Source organism: Pituophis catenifer, unplaced genomic scaffold, assembly GCF_029215685.1.
Source record: "Pituophis catenifer annectens isolate HBS135680 unplaced genomic scaffold, rPitCat1.0.hap2 SCAF_1, whole genome shotgun sequence".
NCBI classification, from domain to species: domain Eukaryota; kingdom Metazoa; phylum Chordata; class Lepidosauria; order Squamata; family Colubridae; genus Pituophis; species Pituophis catenifer.
Genome location: NW_027256881.1, coordinates 203,717,770 through 203,739,338, shown reverse-complemented (window position 1 = coordinate 203,739,338; position 21,569 = coordinate 203,717,770). Strand labels below are relative to the sequence as shown.

Sequence of the window (21,569 nt, the reverse complement as noted above, 5' to 3'; positions counted from 1 at the left end):
TAGATTGATAGGGAGATGAATAAGATGGGCATGCCAGGGTATTTGCCAGAGGGCTGCAAGCATTCAGGAGATTTTAGTTATGTCTATGTTCATGCCAGAAATAAGATTAGGGTGTTCTGGGGATGAGACAGTAAAGCCACAAAGGCAACCTTGGATTCATTCTGTTTAAAAATTCCAGGACTGTTTTTGGCTCCATCTGGAACTGATATATTAATTTCCTCCATTCAAAATCAAGGTGACCGTGTGTGAGAAAACAAGAAGGCCAAAATCACCAGAGTAATGCAAGCTTGCCTCCTACTTCTCTCTCTTAGCCTGTTCAAAACAGACAGGTTGTGAAAGCAGTGCAGTATTCACCTCCCCCCACCAACACACTTTTTTTTTTTAGGACTGTATACTAAGACCTGATTTCCTGAAAAATGTGATGAAGCAATTCCACAGTAAAAAGAAAATTTAACAGAGCACAGGTTAAAAATCCCTTAGGGCAGTCTAACTGGCTAAATTGCAGGACTTATTGGCAAGCATTAGGTCAACTGAGTTATTTTACAAAAAAAATAGCACAGATTCTTCCAGTATTTCCTTCTCTTTAGGAGTTAGTAATCAAAAAATGTCACAATGCACCTTGATAGCTGCACAATCTCGAATATCATAGTCATCTTCTCTAAATTCCAGGGGCATAACAACAGTAGAGACCTAGAGGAAGAATGGTTTTAAAGCTGTATGTTATTAATTTTAATCAGTATGCTTTAGTAACAATAGCCGCAATATCCCAGTACTGTAGGAATATGAATCTTGAAAAAAATAAAGAGTACTTTCAATATTTATTAATAGATATGTGCTTTTAGGAAACTGAACCAGATTATCTTCTGAACTTTCATGACAAAACCTTTGCTAATTTATTAAAGGTCACATTATGACTTGGTTACTGATCATAATCCAGAACTTTATATTCATTCTATGAAAGCCTGAATCCTATTTAGCTTTCTTTCTTTCTTTCTTTCTTTCTTTCTTTCTTTCCTTCCTTCTTTCTTTTCTTTCTTTTTCTTTATTTCTTTCTCTCTCTCTCTCCTCCCTCCCTCCGTAGGAAATGACCACAGCAATGTCCCTAATTGAGGACTTCCATGTGTGTAATTGTGTTTAAATAAAGCAAATCCTCCAGTAATTTTCATATAGAATAACAGTTTAATGGCATAGGCTTTGGTTTTCTGAATACTTTCATAACCAATTTAAGCTACTGTACTTTATTTAAAATTATTGTTTAAAACCTGTTTTACTTTTCCTGTGCAAAATATTCTTTAAAAGCTTTTCAGCTTCAGAATTTCACCGATATTCTTCCAGCTAGGATTGGATCATTTAGTATTCTATGTATGGTCAGCTTAACTTACCGGCTTATCGTCACTCCATTGCCATGAACCGAGGAGTTCAGGATTCCTCTTATTTAGCCCAATCCAGACCCATCTGTCATCACTATAAATAAAAAAGTAAAAATGTAACGGAATGTTCAACTTAATTGTTTTATTACTTTTGAGTATTTGGTGATCATTTTCATCATTTTAGACAACTGCTCTGTGAGATGCTCAAATCTGAAAGCATGTGGATGATCATTTTACCAATCTGCTGTTCTGCATTGCATATACTTTTCTTTATAAATATTCCCCTGAGAATCTGCACTTATAAAGCCTGTAACACATAAGTAATGATAAATTAGAAAACAAAGAAAGAAGAAATGGGCTTGGCTTCTATAGTCTGGAATCTGGACACCGAAGTCACTAAGAAAAAAATAGAAGCCGAGTGGTATTATGTATTGGAAGGCAAAGCACTTAGGGAGATATAAATGCCAGTAAATAAATAAATAAATACTGTACAATATATACTTGCAAATAAATCCATCTGTAATAAACCAACCCTGGAATTTTTAAGCAGAATACCATGAAAAATGTGCTACCTGCTGATAGACAACCTGCATTTTTCCCCCCATATTTTTAAAAACATTTTGTGGGTCTATTTATTCACCTACTATCTGGAACGAGCTCCCCCCAAAGATACGGAGGATCCCGGATCTGCGTACCTTCCGTCGCGCACTTAAGACGTTCCTATTTCATCAAGCTGGCCTGACCTAAATTTTCCTCTTTTAAATGGGAATTTTAAATTTGGTTTTAAATTATTGGGGTTTTAAAATGGTTCAGCCAAATTATTTAATTCGTTTTATCTCTATTTTAAATTTTGTATTTATATGTTTTATTCTATGGCTGTTCACCGCCCTGAGTCCTTTGGGAGTAGGGCGATATACAAATTTAATAAATAAATAAATAAATAAATAAATAATTCACAGATGGACTTATTCAGGAGAATATATGGAAATTAGAAGTACTTTAAAAAAAGGTATTATTATATATACTCGTGGATAAGCCCATCTACAGAAAAGCCAGGCCTGATTTTTGGCATGTATTTTGACATCTACAATTTTTGGCTTACCCAAACTATATACAGTAAATAAAAAATACAGTTAACTCAGCAGGTCCTTTGGCAGTCACGAATCTTTTGTTTAGCAGATTGGTTAATCAGCTGCCCTTGACTTGGGCTCAATAGAGATAAATGTCCTTTAATTTGTCTGGCCTTGTTGAACAACCTGCAACTCTTTCAGGGACATTCCAGAAATATCTTTAGTTTTAGCCATCAACATTGTTTGCTGTCTTCCCTCTATGCCCCAAAGTATATCAGTTTCTGCCTGATCATCATTGTTTCTAACATTCTTTATTTCTTCTAGACATAATCTCAAATATACACAGTCTCTTTATGCTGGTCTTTGACTACATGAAAGATTTCTTGATGGTGATGGTGACACACATACTCCTAATGGTAATCAGCATATAAAACAAATTATATATAAATGCTGGAAAGATTCAACTCTTGAGAGTTCCTTTAATTGATCCTTGAAACAGTTTTCTCTAGTTTATAACAGAAGTGATGTGAAACCACACTGTAGTACATTAATTTTTTAGAAGGAAACCAAGCAGAGGATCTTTTCCTTCTCACTAAGAGGGATTGCACAGAAACCATTTGCTTCTCTTACCTGAGTCTCAAATGCCCCTAAGAGACTGGTTAAGATTGCTTCAAGTATTGTAAAAGCTATAATGGTATTTTATCTATCACATATGCTGTGGTAAAATACATGAAGATATATTTAGACATCAGTTGAATTCACTAAAATGCTAGACTCTTGAGAACGTCACCTGATGATCTTCCTCAGTATTGTATGGAGTTCCTTAATTTCTTCTGAGTTGCTAAAACTAGGAAGATGTCCTCCAAGAGCTTCACAAAATCTCTCAGCTTCTTCCCAAGTTCTGGTTCTCAGCATTCTTTCCTTATGAAAAAACTTTGAAAGAAAATAGAAAAAAAAATCCATTTTATCTCAATAGTACAATTTCATTTTTTTCTAGACATATATGCCTATTACTTTTACAGATTAATGAACTTTCCAATCTCATTATTACAGTTCTATTTTGCTTCATTTCAAATTTATCAAAACTTCATTTCATTTCATTTCTTTGGTTGGTTATCAAGACCCAAGACTGCTATTCCATTCATTTGAAATTCTAACTGAAGGAAATGGTTTTTCATTTATTTTTTCCCCCATGCAGCCTCTCTGATCCCTGAAGAATCCAACAGAAGGGATGGGAGAGGCAGCTTCAGGAAAAATGAGAATTCCATAGATTTCTTTAAAGTTATGCCAACCGAACCGCTCACAGCATCTCAAAATAATTCAAGATTAAAGTTGCCAAATTGCCTAATACATGGATCTGTATTAGAGCAAATTCACAACATCTGACGTAATAGATTTTGTTGCAGTAGAAAGGGTAGCAATGAATGAAGCCCACCAGCACCTATTTTCCTTCGCTCAAAGATCCATAAACACAAAATTGAATTGCTTACAGAAATATTTCTAAAAAACAAAATATGTGTCCAAAACTTGCATTCGGGGAAACATTATTTAAAAAAAATATATTTTTGTGACTTTAAACATTTAAAAATACTTTTAATATCTTACTTTGGGAAAGTATGTAACAAATAATAGTCAAGTGTGTGTGTGTGTGTGTGTGTGTGTGTGTGTGTGTGTGTGTGTGTTTTAAGAAAAACATTCCTCAGCAAGTTAACATTAAAGCTTAGATAGTTTAGGAGAATCATAAAATTGATCCCATATCCAGCATTTCTGCCCAAACAGTAAAAATTATTCCATCTGAAAGAGAAAGAGAGAGAGGGGGAAGGGGGAGGGTGGGAGGGTCGGGAGAAAAAAAGGCGGGAAATATATATAATTTTGGTTAATATATAATGGAACCTATGATAGTCGAGGAGAGTACAAGAATATGTTTTCTTAAGAGCCGAGAGAATGTAATTCAACAGAAAGGATATAATAATTTAATAGACTTGATATAGTACCTTATAACAAGCAAGACCTGAACCATTAGACCACCCTTCTGGGCAAGGGTCAGTGATTTTCGGCATTATCTCTGTTTCTCTCTTTGGTCCAATGTACTTCTTGCAAATAGAGTAAGCTTTAAATGTTTGGCAATCCTTGACTTCCCACTTTCCAATATATCTTCCACTTGACATTGCCACACATCCTCCACGGAATTCTAAAAAGTTGATGTTTCAATTATTTATGTGATATTTTAAGAAAATGGTCGCCAAACCAAGGCTGTATTATGAAACAAGTATTAGCACTTCACTGTTCAATATTTTACCTGGTTGAAAGAAACCCCAATTTGTGTATGTTAGTAGTTCATTATTTCCATCCACACTTCCCCATCTGTACTCTCCTGATGAGCTGATACCTTGCAAGCCAGTCCAGAAGTACTTTTCTTCAACTTTATTATGCATTCTGATTAAATTATTTATAAATTCTTGTTCAAATCTGTAAAGTCCGAGATTCAATACAAAGAATAATTATCATTAGATGTACAAAATGTATTTAGCTAGGATTAAAAAGAACATTTCTACAAGATAGCACAATATTTTAAAATTTAAGAAATTTTACATTCAAAGAGTAACACTGTACAATACCTGTTTGCTATAGTAAGATTGCACACACTTCCAAAGACAACTTCATTCTTGTCAATCCTATAGCAATAATCTCCATGTTTCTTCCATTCCTAATTTAAAGGATGATAATCATTTATTCAAAGGTAAAGGCAACATGTGACATAAAGTGATCACATTAATCGCAAGACAGAAATCGCGAGCCAGTGTAAGCAGTCCATCTGCTTCTGCCCTCTTATTTTTCACAAACAGCTTGCTATTTATCTCATTTTAAGATCCTGTCCTACAATCATATTATTAAAATGTAAGTTTTACTTAACAGTTTACTTAAAACAGAAACTAAATGTAAAATTAAAACACATTAAAACACTTTACTATACAACCCAAATTTCAAGACAGACTTTCAACTGGAATTTCCAGGGATACAATGCTTGTTCAAATATAGAAAGATAATTGGAAAAATTGTTAGAGGATGGTTATCCTAGCTTTATAGATTGGGGGGAGAGGCTATCAACATTGATTGGTTGTGAATGGTAAAGTTGGTATCGACTCTAAGTGACCAGAGAGATAGATTTCCTCCCTGATGATCTGTCCCTAATTTGATCCTTTAAATCTTCCAATGGTGGTATGGCCATACCTGTATGTAATACCCATTTCTTGAATCCTCATGTGTGTTTCTAAACTAGCGATATACAAGTCAAATCATGAACACCTATAAAAGCTAATGAGAGTAAAAAAAATCACAGAACCATGAAATACAATAAAATAGTTGTTGAAAATATCCCAAGGCTTTGGGGAATTCTCTGCATATAAAATCAAGTTTAAAAAATACATGAGATTTAATGCCGAGAGAAAATAATTTCCTATGGGAGGAATTTGCCTGCCAAATAGTTTCTGTGAAATATCTGAGTTGTATGTATAAGAGCCATGGTGGCACAGTGATTAGAATGCAGTACTGCAGGCTACTTCTGCTGACTGCCAGCTGCCAGCAGTTTGGCAGTTTGATTCTCAGCCACTCAAGACTGACTCAACCTTCCATCCTTCTGAGGACACAGATCGTTGGGGGCAATATGCTGACTCTGTAAATCGCTTTAGAGCAGAGGTCCCCAACCTGTGGTCCGCAGCCCACAACCGGGCCACAGGTTAATCGCCACTGGGCTGCATGAGGGGCTGCTGGTATGCGCAGGCTGCTCACGCAGCCCAGTGACGATTAGCCCGCAGCCCAGTATGGGGCCACGAACCAGAGGTTGGGGACCCCTGCTGTAAAGCACCATGAAGTGGTATATAAGTCTAAGTAGTATTGCTATTGCTATTTGACAGGAAATAATTAAGAAATATATCAAAATATGTATGTCAAATTATGGACAGAAATTAAAAGAAATCTTGAAAGGTGGAAAAATATAAAGCTTTTTTGGTTGTACAAGAATGGCAAAAAAATGTAAGTAAATTTTTATGGAGCGGAGTTTTATGGAGTTTAATTTGTTTACAAGATTCAAAAATAGAAGTGGTCTCACTTCCAAACTTTAAATTGTATTACATTGCAAAATATTTGTCATGGCTAACAAAATGGATAAAATCTGCAAACAATGAACATTAACATTAGTAAGAGCCTGTCTAAGTAGCAGGCTTCATAAAAAGTTATGGTACAAGGATATGAAAATTTAAAAGGACATAATGTAAGACAAAGCTTGATAAAAATATAGAGTCACCTCAAAGCGAGATGGATAACAAATCTAATAAATAAAATATTATGAGAAAAATAGCAAGTCCAACAATCTCAGTGTTGGCCTCTCCTTTGAATACTTTCCATTTTGGAGCTAACTATAATAAGAAAAGTGCATTTACTACATGGTCCATTTAGATTCCATGAATAGACTATAGATACCAATAACTACTTGGCAAAGCTGGAACATATCAAGCACCAGACGCTTTCAGGCTGCCAGTTGATTTACTTATAAAATGCTAGAAGGGTAAAAATTGACAACAAAAATGAGGAGGACTTCTAAGAAAAATGACAGAACCAATATCAATTACTTTGGCTTATATATAAAAAGTTACCTAGAGACTGAACAAATAAAAGAACTGCATGATAAAATGGATGCAAAACTAAAGAAATAGTTACAACACAGAAATGAGAATTATGGAACAAATCTACAAAATTTACTCTGAATTATAATTTATTATTGAACTTGAAGCAGCAAGAATGTTGAATATATCAAATATATTTCATTAAAGTTTATCTTTCATTTAGAACAGAAATTTTTGTTCTGTCTTTACCTGACTTGGGGAACAACCTTTATCGTATTTTTGTTCCTCTAAAACTTTTCCTTTTTTCATACACACAGACTTAAATTTATTGTTACAAGGTAGGATATTCCATCGGCCAAACTACAAAGAAAAAGAAACCAATAATTTTAGAACTCCCAAAGACATAATCATCCAAATGAATTGTTTTTCAATTGTTCATGTACTTTTGCACCTATTTTTTATAAGTTATAAAAATGCATAGAAAAAAACTATTTTCCTACAACAATTCTTGAAATATATATTTCTCATAGAACTTAGAATTAGAATAAGATAGCATAAACGAGGTTAATATATAATTCAACTTAATTATTAATTATTTCTTCTGCTTACTCCTGTGAACAAGAGTTATAGAAAAACTCACCTCTTTTTCTAGACTGGGAAACAGCACCAAATTTAAATTTGTAATACTGAATGTTAAGTTCCATTGAAACGAGAAGGGTTTAATTCTAAGTAAACATGGCTAGGATTGCTAAACTGAAAAAAAAAACACCCTGCAGCTTTTAAACACTTTTCATTCAATCTCATAAAAGATTATTTGCATTTGAAATTTCTTTCAAAGAAGTAAACCATTTCGGTGAAATTCCAGCAAGTGGAGAGTTGCATCGTTGCACTCGATTAAATAACCAAAGGATGTATGTGAATGACCTCATGGTCACCATCACATCATCCTTCAGACCTCTGCCGCCTCCCTGTTTAATTAATTTAATTTTATTTAATTTAATTATTTAATTTTTCAGTGCAAAAGAAATACTAGCTCTCTTTGATGAAACGAGTCATATACTTTTTGCCTTTTATGAAGTTTACAAAACACTTTAGAGTCAAGTAATTATAAAACATCCCAAAAGATCCTTACCTTTCCAGAATAGGAGACACAGTTTGGAAGGCCTTTGAAGGAAACCTTTGGCTCATTCTGATCCCAATATGTAAATACTACTTTGGAATCATCTGACCACTTAAACAGGGCTGGAATGTCTTTATTTATTAATCCTATCCATATTTTGTCTTTCGTATCTACAATTAAAGCAGAAACTCAAGCAGTTCAAAAATCATGAGGCAAAAGTATTAGGCACGGACAACCAGATGTATGGAGTTCAATTAGCTGCTTTGTTGTTCATGCCTATTTCGTAGGAATCTTCCCAGACTGACAGTCTGCACCTGGACCAGATTAGATAAGATTCAATGCATTCAAGAAGGGGGCAGACTTTGCCCTCTTATGCCTACCTAAGGATTCCAAACTAATTCCCCGCTTGACTCCTCCCCTTGAATCAGCCTCTCTCTGATAAAATAGAAACCATCTAACAAAAATTAGAACTTTTTCTATAGCCACTTTTCATTCGTGTCATAATAATAATGGAATTAAAGAGCTTTGGCTAGCAGACAGACTTTTACCCAGAATAATAGCATATATTGTTTTTTTGGTCCTGTATTTGCCACACTGAATGGCAAATAAATACAGATAATCCTCACTTAACAACTGCCTATTTAACAATTGTTCAAAGTTATGATTGCACTGAAAATTTTGGTTCTTCAAACTTGCAACTGTTGCAGTATCACTGCAATCACATAATAGCCATTTGATTCACATTTGACTTCTGACAAGCAGAGTAAATGGAGAAGCTAGCCAAAAAACTGCAAGTCAAAGTCATGTGAAGTCTTGCTTAATGACTGTGGTTGATTTGCTTAATGACTGTGGTAGAAGTGAGACTCTAAGTCTATCATAGTCATGGAATGTCTCGTTTAACAACCATGTTGCTTAGTGACTAAGCTGATGGTTCCAATTGTGGTCATTAAGCAACAACTATCTGTAAGTTAATGAACTTGTGGTTATAGATTTAGTAATACAGAAATTTAGATTAATCTTTAATCAATTTTTTTTAATGTATATTCCAACCTCAAATTGAGAGTAATGTTTAAACAGAAAAACAGGAGCAACTCCTATCCATGTTTATTCCAACTTACCATTATGGAGTTTTGTAATAACTAATTCAACATCTGCTAAGGAATGTAAACTGATCAGGCTACTATTGAGTTCATTGCATAACTGATATGAATCATTCCACGAAGCCATGTTGTTCTTTAGCATATAGCAAAATCCATTGTTCGCATACCAGCCAGATTCACACTGAGTCTCAACATTGTTCTGAATATCTAAAAAAAAAATATTGAAAAGAATTTGCTAGAAACCACGATAATTTCTAAAAGCAATGATACAGAACTGATACCATAGAGAAAGGATCATAGCTCAAAGGGAACAAACTTTGAATACAATAGATTTAAAGTTCAAATTTTGGCACCTCTGGTTAAAAAAAATAAAAAATAATCGGAGTTATCACAGTACACAATACTGAATCAGATGGACCAAAAGGCTCAGCTGGTAGAAGACAAAATTAGCCTGCATGAATTGTCCCTCTTAGAGCATATGCTTTCAAGATATTTTTTTTTAAATGATGCAGAATAAATTCTATTAATGCCAGAATAGGTTTTATATTCTTGGTTACTTCTGCAACTGCCCCTGCTCACATTTAAGTCAGAAAAGAAACTGCAAGCACCATATTTACAGAGGGAACAAGTTTTATTGAACCCTTAAAATAAATTTTTCTGAGATCCTTTTGAATGGAAATTATAAAAATTCTCTGAAACCTTCTATGTGTAATTAAAGAAAATTATTATTTTTCTGCAAAACTTTATTTTTCTATCTGAAAAATAATTCAGTCCAAATTCTAGTACACATTACTCTCTATAAGCATATACACTTGTGTTCATACAGCATATTTATTTATTTATAAAATTTATAAGCTACCCATTTTACCTCAAGGTAACTTTGGGCGGCCTTAAGTATTTAAATAAAAATTAATGGCTGAACCTATGCTGAACTTGTAGTTTTAATCTGAGGAAAAATATATATAAAGTTTACAAACATTCTGAACTAGCTCTTATGCTTCAGAGTATAGTGTAAGTCCTGGTAAAGGTTTAATTTAGTAATCACTTTAAGTATATTGTGTGAACATAGCTGTAAGTATTTGGAAAGTCTGGAATGATTTCTGAAGTTGCTATATTTGCCATTATGTAAAGATTTGGCATTTTAGCTGCAAAAATCAGACCACAATTAAATTCACAATGCATTTTGGACTCACCTGGGAAATCTGGTTGACTGTCATTAACTTGTTTCTTGCAGACATAAGGAAGTGGAGTGTCACAGGGATAACTCTTCCAATCACCTGTGTCAGCATTCATAGCTGCACAATCATTTCCCTCTAGTGGAGTTATATCCTGCATCTCTGCAGAAGAGTAATGATTCATTATTAGGCTCACGATACATCATATCATGGATTATAATAGGTATTGGAATGCAAAGGATGAGATTAAAATAATAGAATTGATATTCTTTTTATTAAAAAATTTCAGCAGTCAGTTCCATTATTGATTTTACACTGCATTCTAGACCAGGGGCCTGTTCAGAACTGGGCCACAGAAATGACAGGCGAGTATGCACATGCAGCTCAATTTGTACAAGAGGAGGGGGCATGCGACAGCTGCTTGTGCAAATGGAGTTGTGTGTGTGCCCTCCAGCCGCTCGCGTGGAAGCATCTCCTCTTCCCCCCACTGGTCCACAAAGCCGGAGAGGTTAGAGACCGTTGTTCTAGACCAGGGGTGTAAAACTCAAGGGCTGGGGGCTGGATGCGGCCTGCAGGGTGCTTAAATCTGGCCTGCAGTGCTGGCTTGGAAATAACAAAGGACCCCCTACATTCCGTTTTCGGCCTGGACGGTGTCCTGCAGCATTCCAAAACAGGGCATGCCATCTTGCCTAACAAAGTGCTGTAGTCCCCCACGCCGTTTTGGCTGGCAGGGTGCTGCAGGAGGCTGTCCAGGTCAAAAACGGGCCACAGAGGGCCGTGTGCAGGGTGCTGCAGGAGGAGGAGAACTACAATGCTGATCCGGCCCTGGAAGAAATCCATTTTGACACCCCTGTTCTAGACTGCATTATGAACAAAATTTTAAAAAATAAAAGGCCTTGGGAAGAACGAAACAAGATTTCCTGGACAGGACAATTAAAGCTCTTCAGGAAGAGTGGGCAAATGAACACCAGAGAGCAGACATTCTGTTGGTAGAAGTAGATACATGGAAGCCTGCCATCTCAACAAACTTGAAGACTGGAAGTTACTCCGTGCCAGAAGAATCGTTCTTTCTTTAAGGGATAATTCATAACACCTGAGCAACCAAGCCACAGAACACCAAGGGGGAAACCTGGACTCCTGGATTGAAAAAAACTAAGGACTATTTTGAGAAAGAAGAAGTATGTCATGGTGGTGGATGATTCCCTGCAGAGAGGAACTGAGCTGGCTGTGTGTAGAGCTGATATGACATACTATATGGGAGGTAGGTTCTCCTCCAGTGCCTATATCCATTGCCTGCCTGAACTGGTTTCAATATTCCAAATCATGGTTTGATTTGCCAATGCAAACAAAGCAAAACAAAAATGAATTAAGAGCAACCCTACCCCTAGCAAATATAGCTACTGGTTACATCCACAAATAACTTATTAAACAAATTGCTTATTTGTTTCCTGTGAGTTACATAATAGCAATAGCAATAGCACTTGGACTTATAAACCGTTTCATAGTGCTTTTACAGCCCTCTCTAGGCAGTTACAGAGTAACATATTGCCCCCAACCACGTGGGTCCTCATTTTACCGACCTTAGAAGGATGGAAGGCTGAGTTAACCTTGAGCTGGTGGGAATTGAACTGCTGGCAGTGAGCAGTGAGTTAGCCTGCAATTCTGCATTCTAACCAGTGTGCCACCATGGCTCTTATTCCATGTGGGAGGAATCAAATAATGAGGTTACTGGAGTACAGAATGTTAAATGGCTGAAGACTGTATATAAACATGGTGATGGGAAGGGGTAAAAATCACTAGATGGACAGATATGAAAGATAAACATCTAGATAGACAGATGTCCAATGTCTATGCCAAGATATCCAAGTTTTCCACCCAAGGACAGTGTGAACTAAAGATATGAGTGAGGGGTTTTGCCATCACTTATTTCTTCTTCTGTATCAGCTCCATCTTTTTCTGTCACTTCTTGTTACAGTTCCCTTCCCTGCTTTGAAGTTCATCGTATGAATTAATAAGAAGACAGCACAAGAGGAAAAATGCAATTACCTGAATTCCAGTTCACGAAGTTCAATGGAGTATGATCTGACCACTGCCAGCCTCCAGAAACATCCAACTGATTTAATCCAATCCAAAATATTTCTGCAATACCATCTTTAGCTAGAAAGTTTTAAACAAAGATGACAACAATAGAACAGAACATTTTCAAGCCAATCAATTCATAGTTGGAATTTACCTACTACAGTAAAACTAAACAAAAGCAAAACAAAACAAATCTTTATCTTTTGTTTCTGAGCTCATCTGCAGTATTCTGGCACTCAACTGCAATATTATACTCCAAGACAACCTATATTTTCATTGTCTTGTGTATGGTATATGGAATGTGTTTGCACAAATACATGAATGTATGTTTCTATGAAAAAAAAATGAATAATAAAAAATGCTCTTTTTTTTTTTGACATAGCCAAACTGTTTTGAATGTAAAGCTATGATCAAATGCAGCTCATTTATGTTTTGCTTAGAATGGATTGTCTAAATTTGCAAATAACTTGCTTAACAAACTAATGCTAACATAATCCTGGTTTAATGTTATCTGGTATGCAACCAATGTTAATTTTATTTAAATATAATCAGTACCATGTACTTCTCCAGTGTGGTCTGAGTGGGGATTAACACCCAGTGGCAATAATAGAACTGTAATGGTTCAGATGCTACATCTTGAAGGCTTATTTTAAATGACATTTTCTTCTTAGAATGTATTATTTTTTCAGAGAAAGAAAAAGGAACAATCAAGGAACTAGAAGCTATAGCTTGTGAAGAGGGACTGGGAAAGTTTAATCTTGCAGAGACCAGGGGGGAAGGGAGATAGAATAATATTTTTCAAATACCTCCAAGGCTATTATACAGTACAAGGTTATGATCATCTTGTTTACCATTCCAGAGGGCAGAACATAGTATAATGGATTTAAGTTACAGGAAGACACATTTTAAGGAATGTTATGAAAAAAAATCTTTCTAATTGTGGAAGCAGTTTGGCAGAGATATGATGGGCTTTGCTTCAGCAAATAGGTTCAAGCAGGGGTTGGACAGCCATTTGTCTAGAATGCTTTAATTAGGATTCATGGACTGACCACAGCTGGACTCAAACCTTAAATGGCCTCTTCCAACTCTGCATTTTGTAGTTGTATTATCTACTCAACCTTTGCACTGCTGATATTCTTCTCAAATTGTGGTTTGCCTAAATCTCCTTTCTAGATAATGAAATATGTGGGGTAGAGCAGGAAATGATTCAACACGCTGCTTTTAATGTGTATTTCTCTTTTGTGTGTCTGCTTACTCTCTTGCAATCTCTTCCATCTGTCTGCTCTACAAGGGGGTGGGGGGGGGGGGAAAGAACAGGTCAGGCACAGGACAATGCATAATGACTAATAGTGATTAGTGGCTTAGGGACACTGCAAAGTCATAAATGCAGACAGTGGTCATAAAGTTTTTTCAGTATTGTTGTAATTCTGAACAGTTGCTGAATTAGGCAATCCATAAAGCAAGCCTACCTGTATTAGTATTATTTTGATTGCATACTGCCTGGCTCCCAATGAGTGGTCTGATTGTTAATATTATGAATTCAGCCAAACATTTTTAAAATCATCACTCAACATATCAAATTTGGAAACTAAGAAAAATATTCTGTCCTGCAAGCCATGGAATCTGGTAGCCTGATTCCATCTTGAAATCAATCCACTTATTTTTCATTTGCTTTCCCTCTAGAATTCAGTACGAAGTTGTAGATAAATAATATATTGACCATATCAAATATATATATATATATAAAAAATACAGGATACAATTCCAGGGTAAAATAGATAAAGGGAAAATATAGTAATGAAATACATATGTGGTAAGTAGAAAGAAACAGCATTCAGATAAATGCATCATCTTTACATGATACTCCATCTGTTCAATGTAACAGGTTCTAATTGCCTTGAGATAGTCTATAAAACATTCTGCTCACAATATATACATTAGAGCCCAGGAGGGAAGTAGGAAAACCAGTGATTCAGATCCCAACGGGTTTTTCTTTCAAGTAGGGATATTAAAATCTAAGCCTAAGAGGGGCATAGAGTTGACAATCAAACACAACATGATCAATATCTTTGATAGCTGGGGCAATATATATACATGTCCTCTCATGATATGGCAAGTGATGGAAGCACCCATACTTGGCCATGGAGTACAGCAACTCAAATTTTACTCTAGAACAGGCTTCTTGAGAATTGGACCAAACTTCCCTGACAAATATTTTTCAAACTGAAAAATAGTTTTGTTTTTAGCTAATCAATTTAAACATCTATTTGCTGCCAAGAACTCCGTATTAGTTTGAGCGCTGATATCTAGGACTCCCTGTTAAAAAATGTCCCTTACCTAGGAGACAGTTGAGAGTAAATATTGGGTAGAAAACCCAGCTGTGAAATAATTTTGGTAAATCGGCTTGCGCAGGAATTGGGCTGAACCATACATCTGTTCTGCCAAACGTATTTTGGATAACCTATCAGGGTCCACTGAATGGATCCTCAGTCAATATGTGATAATTTTAATTATTAATATGCTACATACGGGGTAGACACCCATTTCTGTTCTGACTGCAGGAGCTGACACCGTATCAGTTCCCAGTATACTTCTTTAAAAATGTGTCTGAACTTGTTCAAATGAAGTAGCTTTTGTAAGACCCGTACGTCAGCATTGGGACCATTTTTGTCCTGAATAAGTAAGGGCGAAGGATTGTGGGGGGGCGCTGCAGCAGGCACAACTTTGAAATGGATCACAAGTAACTTTTTTGGGGGGGAAGGTCTGTTGTAACTTCAAATGTCTGCTAAGTGATCAGTTGTTAAGTAAGAAATCCCTATAACTCAGTCCAAGGCCATCCTTGGTTAGTAGCTCACCAAGATTAGGATGGCATCTTACTTCCTCTTGTCTGTCAGCCTCTATTTTATTTCTGTCACTTACATTTTCTGTATGGTATGATGTTTTATCAAGGAGAAGAGGGAGTAAGGTAGAAACACCCACAAGGGACTCTTAGTTGTTCTCTTCCACATCCATATCCCATGTTGAAATAGGGCATGAAGCAGCAGACAGTTTCTCAAAATTGGTATTATTTTCATGGGCACTTGGGGTGACCAGTTCTTTTGGAGGTTTAACAGCTTTGCAGTGTTGTTGCTAATTCCCTCAGATCACCAAAGCCTTTTTATAATACCCACTTGTTCAGTATCTGACAGAGTACTGAAATAGTTAATCAAATTTATCTCTAAGGCTTCTTCAGAAAACTGACTTGATATGGGAGGTAGAGATTATTTATTCAGGTTCTCTCTTCTCAAGGACTGTGATAAAACGTCCTTGGAGTTACTAACTTTTATGCTATAATTAAACTTTAAAGTAGAAGCTCTCTTATTGCCAAGATGAGTTATTTAATGGGCAAACTCCCTCTGCGCGAAGCACATATAATGGGAAAATCTCAAACCTGCTCAAAAAAACTGTTTATTTTGAACCACATGCTGGCATTAGTGGGGTGTTTGAATGAAAGCATTCAATTTAAAGACTCTCTCGTGGATAGCAGCCATTCAACTTTTGCAAATCAACCAACTGCCTTTTACAATAGAAGCTGACTTGCAGGGTCCTCTGGATATAGACTTAGATCTCTTAGCTTATTCCTCTCTCTCTTTTTATGTTCCAAATTAGGATCCACCTTTCTGGCACTATTATCTGCTTTTAAGTGGCAATTGTCTCTGCATGAGCTTTTCTTAACTGAGTCAGCAGCATCTATCTTGAAATCAATCCACTTACTTCTCATTAGCTTTCACTGACAGCTTTCCTCTAGATTGCAGTATAAAGTTGTACTTACCTCGGATATAATTTAACTCGGATGCACTTGTGATGCTGACCAAATCACTCCCTTGTTTCTTACATGAGAGGTATGCTGCTTTCCAAGAAAGGGCAGCCTGTGTGTTTAACTGGTAACAATTTCCAGAATCTTTAAACTGTTCCCATGTATTTTGACAACCATCCTCTGTTGAAGACAAGTGTTCATAACTGAGATCTACAGGTACTATAATCATAATCTAGAACTCGTGAACATGTTGCCTTATCAACTTAATCTACTTAAAGGTAAAGGTAAAGGTTCCCCTCGCACATATATACTAGTCGTTCCCGACTCTAGGGGGTGGTGCTCATCTCCGTTTCAAAGCCGAAAAGCCAGCGCTGTCTGAAGACGTCTCCGTGGTCATGTGGCCGGCATGACTAAACACCAAAGGTGCACAGAGCGCTATTACCTTCCCACCAAAGGTGGTCCCTATTTTTCTACTTGCATTTTTTACGTGCTTTCGAACTGCTAGGTTGGCAAAAGCTGGGACAAGTAACGGGAGCTCACCCCATTACACAGCACTAGGGATTTGAACCGCTGAGCTGCCGGCCTTTTGATCGACAAGCTCAGCATCTTAGCTGCTGAGCCACTGCATCCCTTTAATCTACTTAACATGAGAGCAAATATACATATACATGTATTATCTTCATCTCCAATATTGGCATTCAATTTTCATTCTCTGTGCCATTGAGACTACAAAGGAAATAGACTGGGATCTAGATCTAGTCTTCCAATCCCCCACCCACCCCACATTTCTCCTTGTGCTGTCTGCAACATGTTTATAGAACACATGAGAAAAAGCAAGATCCACTAAAATTGTGAGGACAAAAATTCACAAGGAAGAAGCGTATATCTATTAGGTTCTAGGTTTAAGATGAAACTACATTTTTTGAACATGTTTTTATAACACAAACTGGAACCTCATCAAATAATTTTAATATCTTAATTTATATAATTGTAACTGCATATGATACAACAATACTGTTTAATCAATAGAGAGCTATTATTAGATGTGAAGCTCTGTTCATTCTTTTTCTCAAGAAATACCAAAATATATAACAAGCATTAATACAACATTAGTTTTTCAGGATACTATTTTAAGAAAGCCACTTGCCTCTTTTTAAGCAGAAGCCCCATTGTCCATCTTGATTGAAGTAAGTGGTTGTGGAACACCATTTACCTCCTGCATACTTCTCATTGTGAATGCAATCATGATACCATGTATTATTAAGTAAGAAAGGAAACGCACAAGGTTTTCCATAGGCATTCCCATCCCTGGTATAACTTTCTGCATAAAAGAAACAAAAAACAGATTTTTTTAAAATCTGGAAATGAGTATATTTGATGTAAAATAAACATATTTTTAAAATATTACTTTAAGACCTGTATGTCTGCAGGAAGAATCATGTATGCACAGATCTTCAGTTACATTAGGTAGAGGCAACAATACATGGAGCCAGAGGTCATCAATAGTAAAAAAAAAAAAAAAACTAGTATCAAAATCACAAGGTGATGATCTGACTTATACAACTTAAGGAACAATACAAATGGCCAAAGAAGGAATGAGTGTTCAGCAAAAAGTAGTGGGACATGCTACAGCAGGCCTTCTGGAGACCAGCAGGCTTCCAATTGAGTACCAGTGTTCACAGAGGAGGCTTTCTCATGTTTCTCCAAAGGAAACATTATCATCTTCCTAAATTGCCTTGATTCAGCTTCAATTGGCTCAATAGCAAGGTAGCATTATATTGTAGTAACTGTATTGTAAAAACAGGACTTCAATGAACCATAAGTGGACCATCTTTGATCCAGGGCAGAGGTCCCCAACCCCTGGTCTGTGGACTGGCACCGGCCCGTGGCATGGCAGCAACTAGTCCATGCAAACAGGTGAACTTCATCCGCGGGATGCAGGCAGCACGCGAAATCACGCCCCCTCTGGTCCGTGGAAAATCCTTTTCCCATGAAACCGGTTCCTGGTTCCCAAAAGGTTGGGGACCGTTGATCTAGGGTATGAAGCTTGGGTGCATGATTTCTTGTCTTCGATAAAGTGCTTCAACATCTATATGTCAATTTCTAAAGATGTTTGAATTGCTGGTTTTAAAAGGATCTTGTTTCAAGTTTGGAAGAGGACTTTTATAACAGTCAATGCAGAACCTAGTAAATTAACTTTACAAGGAGAATATGCCTTATCCATAAGGGAAAGTAAAAAAAAAAAAAAATTGGCTTTGAAATTACTAGCAAGTCATCTCCACATTTTTAATGCCAATGCAATATGTTGATACAAAGTTCTTGCCTGCACAGCTTTCATAACTTACTTGCATACCAAGTTTTCCACACTATTCTCATGCTAATTAGCATACTCTGTTATATTTTAAAGTGCTACATGTTATTGTAATAAAAATTTTGTGCTGGAAATTCTAAAAGAAAAAAGGAAATGAAGTCCCAGTCTACTGCTTGCTTGTTTTCAATATGGTCAATACTTTCAGATATATATTCGTTTATCTTTTCTGTATCTTTTTTGCTCAAAGTAATATTCAAAGTAATATAAGTAATAAGTAAAAACATGTAGCCATGTTTCTTACCCATGCAGAAAGTGAAAAAAAATCTTGCCAAGAAAAAAAATGATTTCAAAATCATAGCACCAGGGAGAGCAACCAGTGTCTCTTCAGATGCTGCTAAACCAGAGGTGGGTTTCAGCAGGTTCTGACCAGTTCTGGAGAACCGGCCGTGGAAATTTTGAGTAGTTTGGAGAACCGGTAACAGAAATTTTGAGTAGTTCGGCGAACTGGTAAATACCAACTCTGACTGACCCCACCCCCATCTATTCTCTGTCTCCTGAGTCCCAGCTGATCGGGAGGAAATGGGGATTTTGCAGTAACCTTCCCCTGGAATGGGGAGGGAATGGAGTTTTTACAGTATCGTTCCCTTGCCATGCCCACCAAGCCATGCCACGCCCACCAAGCCACACCCACAGAACCGGTAGTAAACATTTTGAAACCCACCACTATACTAAACTACAATTCCCAGCAGCTGAAGCTAATTCAGCTACATCTTAATTGATTTGTGTATTATGTTTTTTCTTGTGCTCACTGCCTAGAGTTCCACTGACAGCTGGACAACTATATAAATCTGATCACTAGATAGTAGAAAACTTCCAGAGTACTGGATAGCTAGGTAACACTGTCACTAGATAGTCAGGTAAAATCTGGAGGATCTTAAGTTCCCTTTAAGTTTCAGCTTTTAGGGTTGACATGAAACACCCAAGTTGGCTAATGAGATGATATCATAATTTTCAGCAAAATAACTTTCAACGAACACAGTCAAAATAAAACTGATTGTTTCAAGATTTGTTTGGCTATCCTTGCTGGCTTTCTAACAGAAGGGCATTCTTCAAAATTATTAAATACAAAATACAGGAAATACATGACAATTCAAAATTATGTGTGGGGTTATTAGTATTTTAATTGTCCTGATTCTTTTGCTATTACTGATGTGAATATCGAGCAGATACAGGACAAATTTTCAGACTCCAAGGGCTGCACATGATACTGATGAAAGCTGCCTTTGTTGGGTTGGAGAACAGGCGTCTCTTCATACCAGCAGTGAAAGACTGCACAATCTTCTCATGTGAAGTGAACGAACAAACTAAATCTCTGAGAATTTAAAGACTGTCCTCTAATAATCCCACCAGAGATTATTAACTTGGTTTTGTTAACAGCAAAGCCTAATCCACAAAGCCACAATACCGCAGCTAGTTGTACCGCAGCACATTTAATAAATAAAAATAAAATAAATACAATACTCCACTGCCCTGCTGAAGAAGAAATTGGGGCTGGTTTTGAAAGCTCAGAAAGGAACCAGGAAGAATGTTGTATTAAATAATTGTACTAACAGGACTTCAGCCCCTGTAGATAAAAATAGCCTGAACTGGCTGAAGGTTAGATTATAGATCAGGAGAAAAGGCCTGCGAATCTCTGGTGACTTTGTTGTAATAATTATAATTAATTTATACAGCTGTTTAAATCTATTTAGATCTGTTAAACAGAAATTAAAAAAAAACAAGACAATTCCTGCCCATGAGCTTATAATTTCATAAACTTTATAATAAAGGTCTACAGGGTGGGGTGGAAGAAAGGAAAAAGAGAAAAACAAATATGTCCATTCATAGTTATGTAAACACAAATATGGCTAGAAACAACACTGTGATACAGTGATACAGACCTCGTCAACCAAGTAGCTCCACAGAACAAGACAGAAATACAAAAGATGCCTTGAGGTAATTTTCATTTGTTTGTTTAGACATGCCCAGTGTTTAGTACAGCAAACAGAAGACAGAGTGGTTTTGTACTCTAAAGACTAGTGGAGCTCCATGTTTTCTGTGCTCTAACCATAGAAAAAGGGTACCGTGTTTCCCTGAAAATAAGCCCTCCCCTGAAAATAAGCCCTCCCCGAAAATATTTAGAGACAAGCACTGCCGGTCCCCACCATTTCCTCTGGTTAAGGTTAGGGAGACAGAGCTGGAAGTCAGGTAAGACGGCAAGAGGAGCCCCGTCTTGTTCCATGCATCCCAAAATAATAAGACCTCCCCGAAAATAAGGCCAAGCGCTCATTTCAGGGTTCAAAAAAATATAAGACAGGTTCTTATTTTTGGGAAAACATGGTAGCTAAAAAGGAGTTTGTAGGACTTCCCCAGAGTTCCTTCAACTTGAAAATAATTTTGTTGGCATTCAAATTAGAGAAAGCAAGAGAGCTAATGGTTAATTCCCCATTTCTTAAAAATGATTAAGTTCAAAGCTTTCTCCTCTGCAAAAGTGGGGGGTGGGGGGGGAGAAGATTTAATCAAAAGGGAAGTTCAGAAAGTTTCACTTCCATTTTGGATTAACCCTGGTCTCTTACATCACCATTTCACCTGGTCGGTAAAAAAAGATCCCCTACAATCCTGTTCTCCAAACCAGTACATGACTTTTTTCCCCCTCTGAAGGGACACTGAAGCAGCAAACCTGGGGGTCTGATTTGGGCGAGGCTTTGGGAAACAGTTAGTCAAAATAGATGTTGTCAGGGTTTTAATTTATTTTTAGGGCTTATTCTATACAATAAAAGGGCAAAAATAAACCAACCCACCATTGAAAACCAGCACTTTACTTTCAGAAGTTAACTACATGAACTTGAAGGATTTTGAGAAGTAGAAAAATTGGGCAGGGAAGCAC

At 36.6% G+C, this 21,569-nt stretch overlaps 1 protein-coding gene across 1 annotated transcript in view; it reads right to left on the bottom strand.

The window, feature by feature from the left end:
• Positions 1-21,569, bottom strand: part of LY75 (lymphocyte antigen 75) — an 86,407-nt gene that overhangs the window by 48,185 nt on the left and 16,653 nt on the right. Inside the window, exons 3-15 of the mRNA XM_070939542.1 lie at positions 17,480-17,653; positions 16,348-16,512; positions 12,504-12,614; positions 10,476-10,619; positions 9,301-9,489; positions 8,195-8,352; positions 7,312-7,422; positions 5,059-5,147; positions 4,740-4,909; positions 4,435-4,631; positions 3,231-3,373; positions 1,383-1,464; positions 619-690 (exon numbers count right to left, since the gene is read on the bottom strand). Coding sequence (XP_070795643.1) covers positions 619-690; positions 1,383-1,464; positions 3,231-3,373; positions 4,435-4,631; positions 4,740-4,909; positions 5,059-5,147; positions 7,312-7,422; positions 8,195-8,352; positions 9,301-9,489; positions 10,476-10,619; positions 12,504-12,614; positions 16,348-16,512; positions 17,480-17,653 — 1,805 coding nt within the window. The remainder of the gene's footprint in view (positions 1-618; positions 691-1,382; positions 1,465-3,230; positions 3,374-4,434; positions 4,632-4,739; positions 4,910-5,058; positions 5,148-7,311; positions 7,423-8,194; positions 8,353-9,300; positions 9,490-10,475; positions 10,620-12,503; positions 12,615-16,347; positions 16,513-17,479; positions 17,654-21,569) is intronic.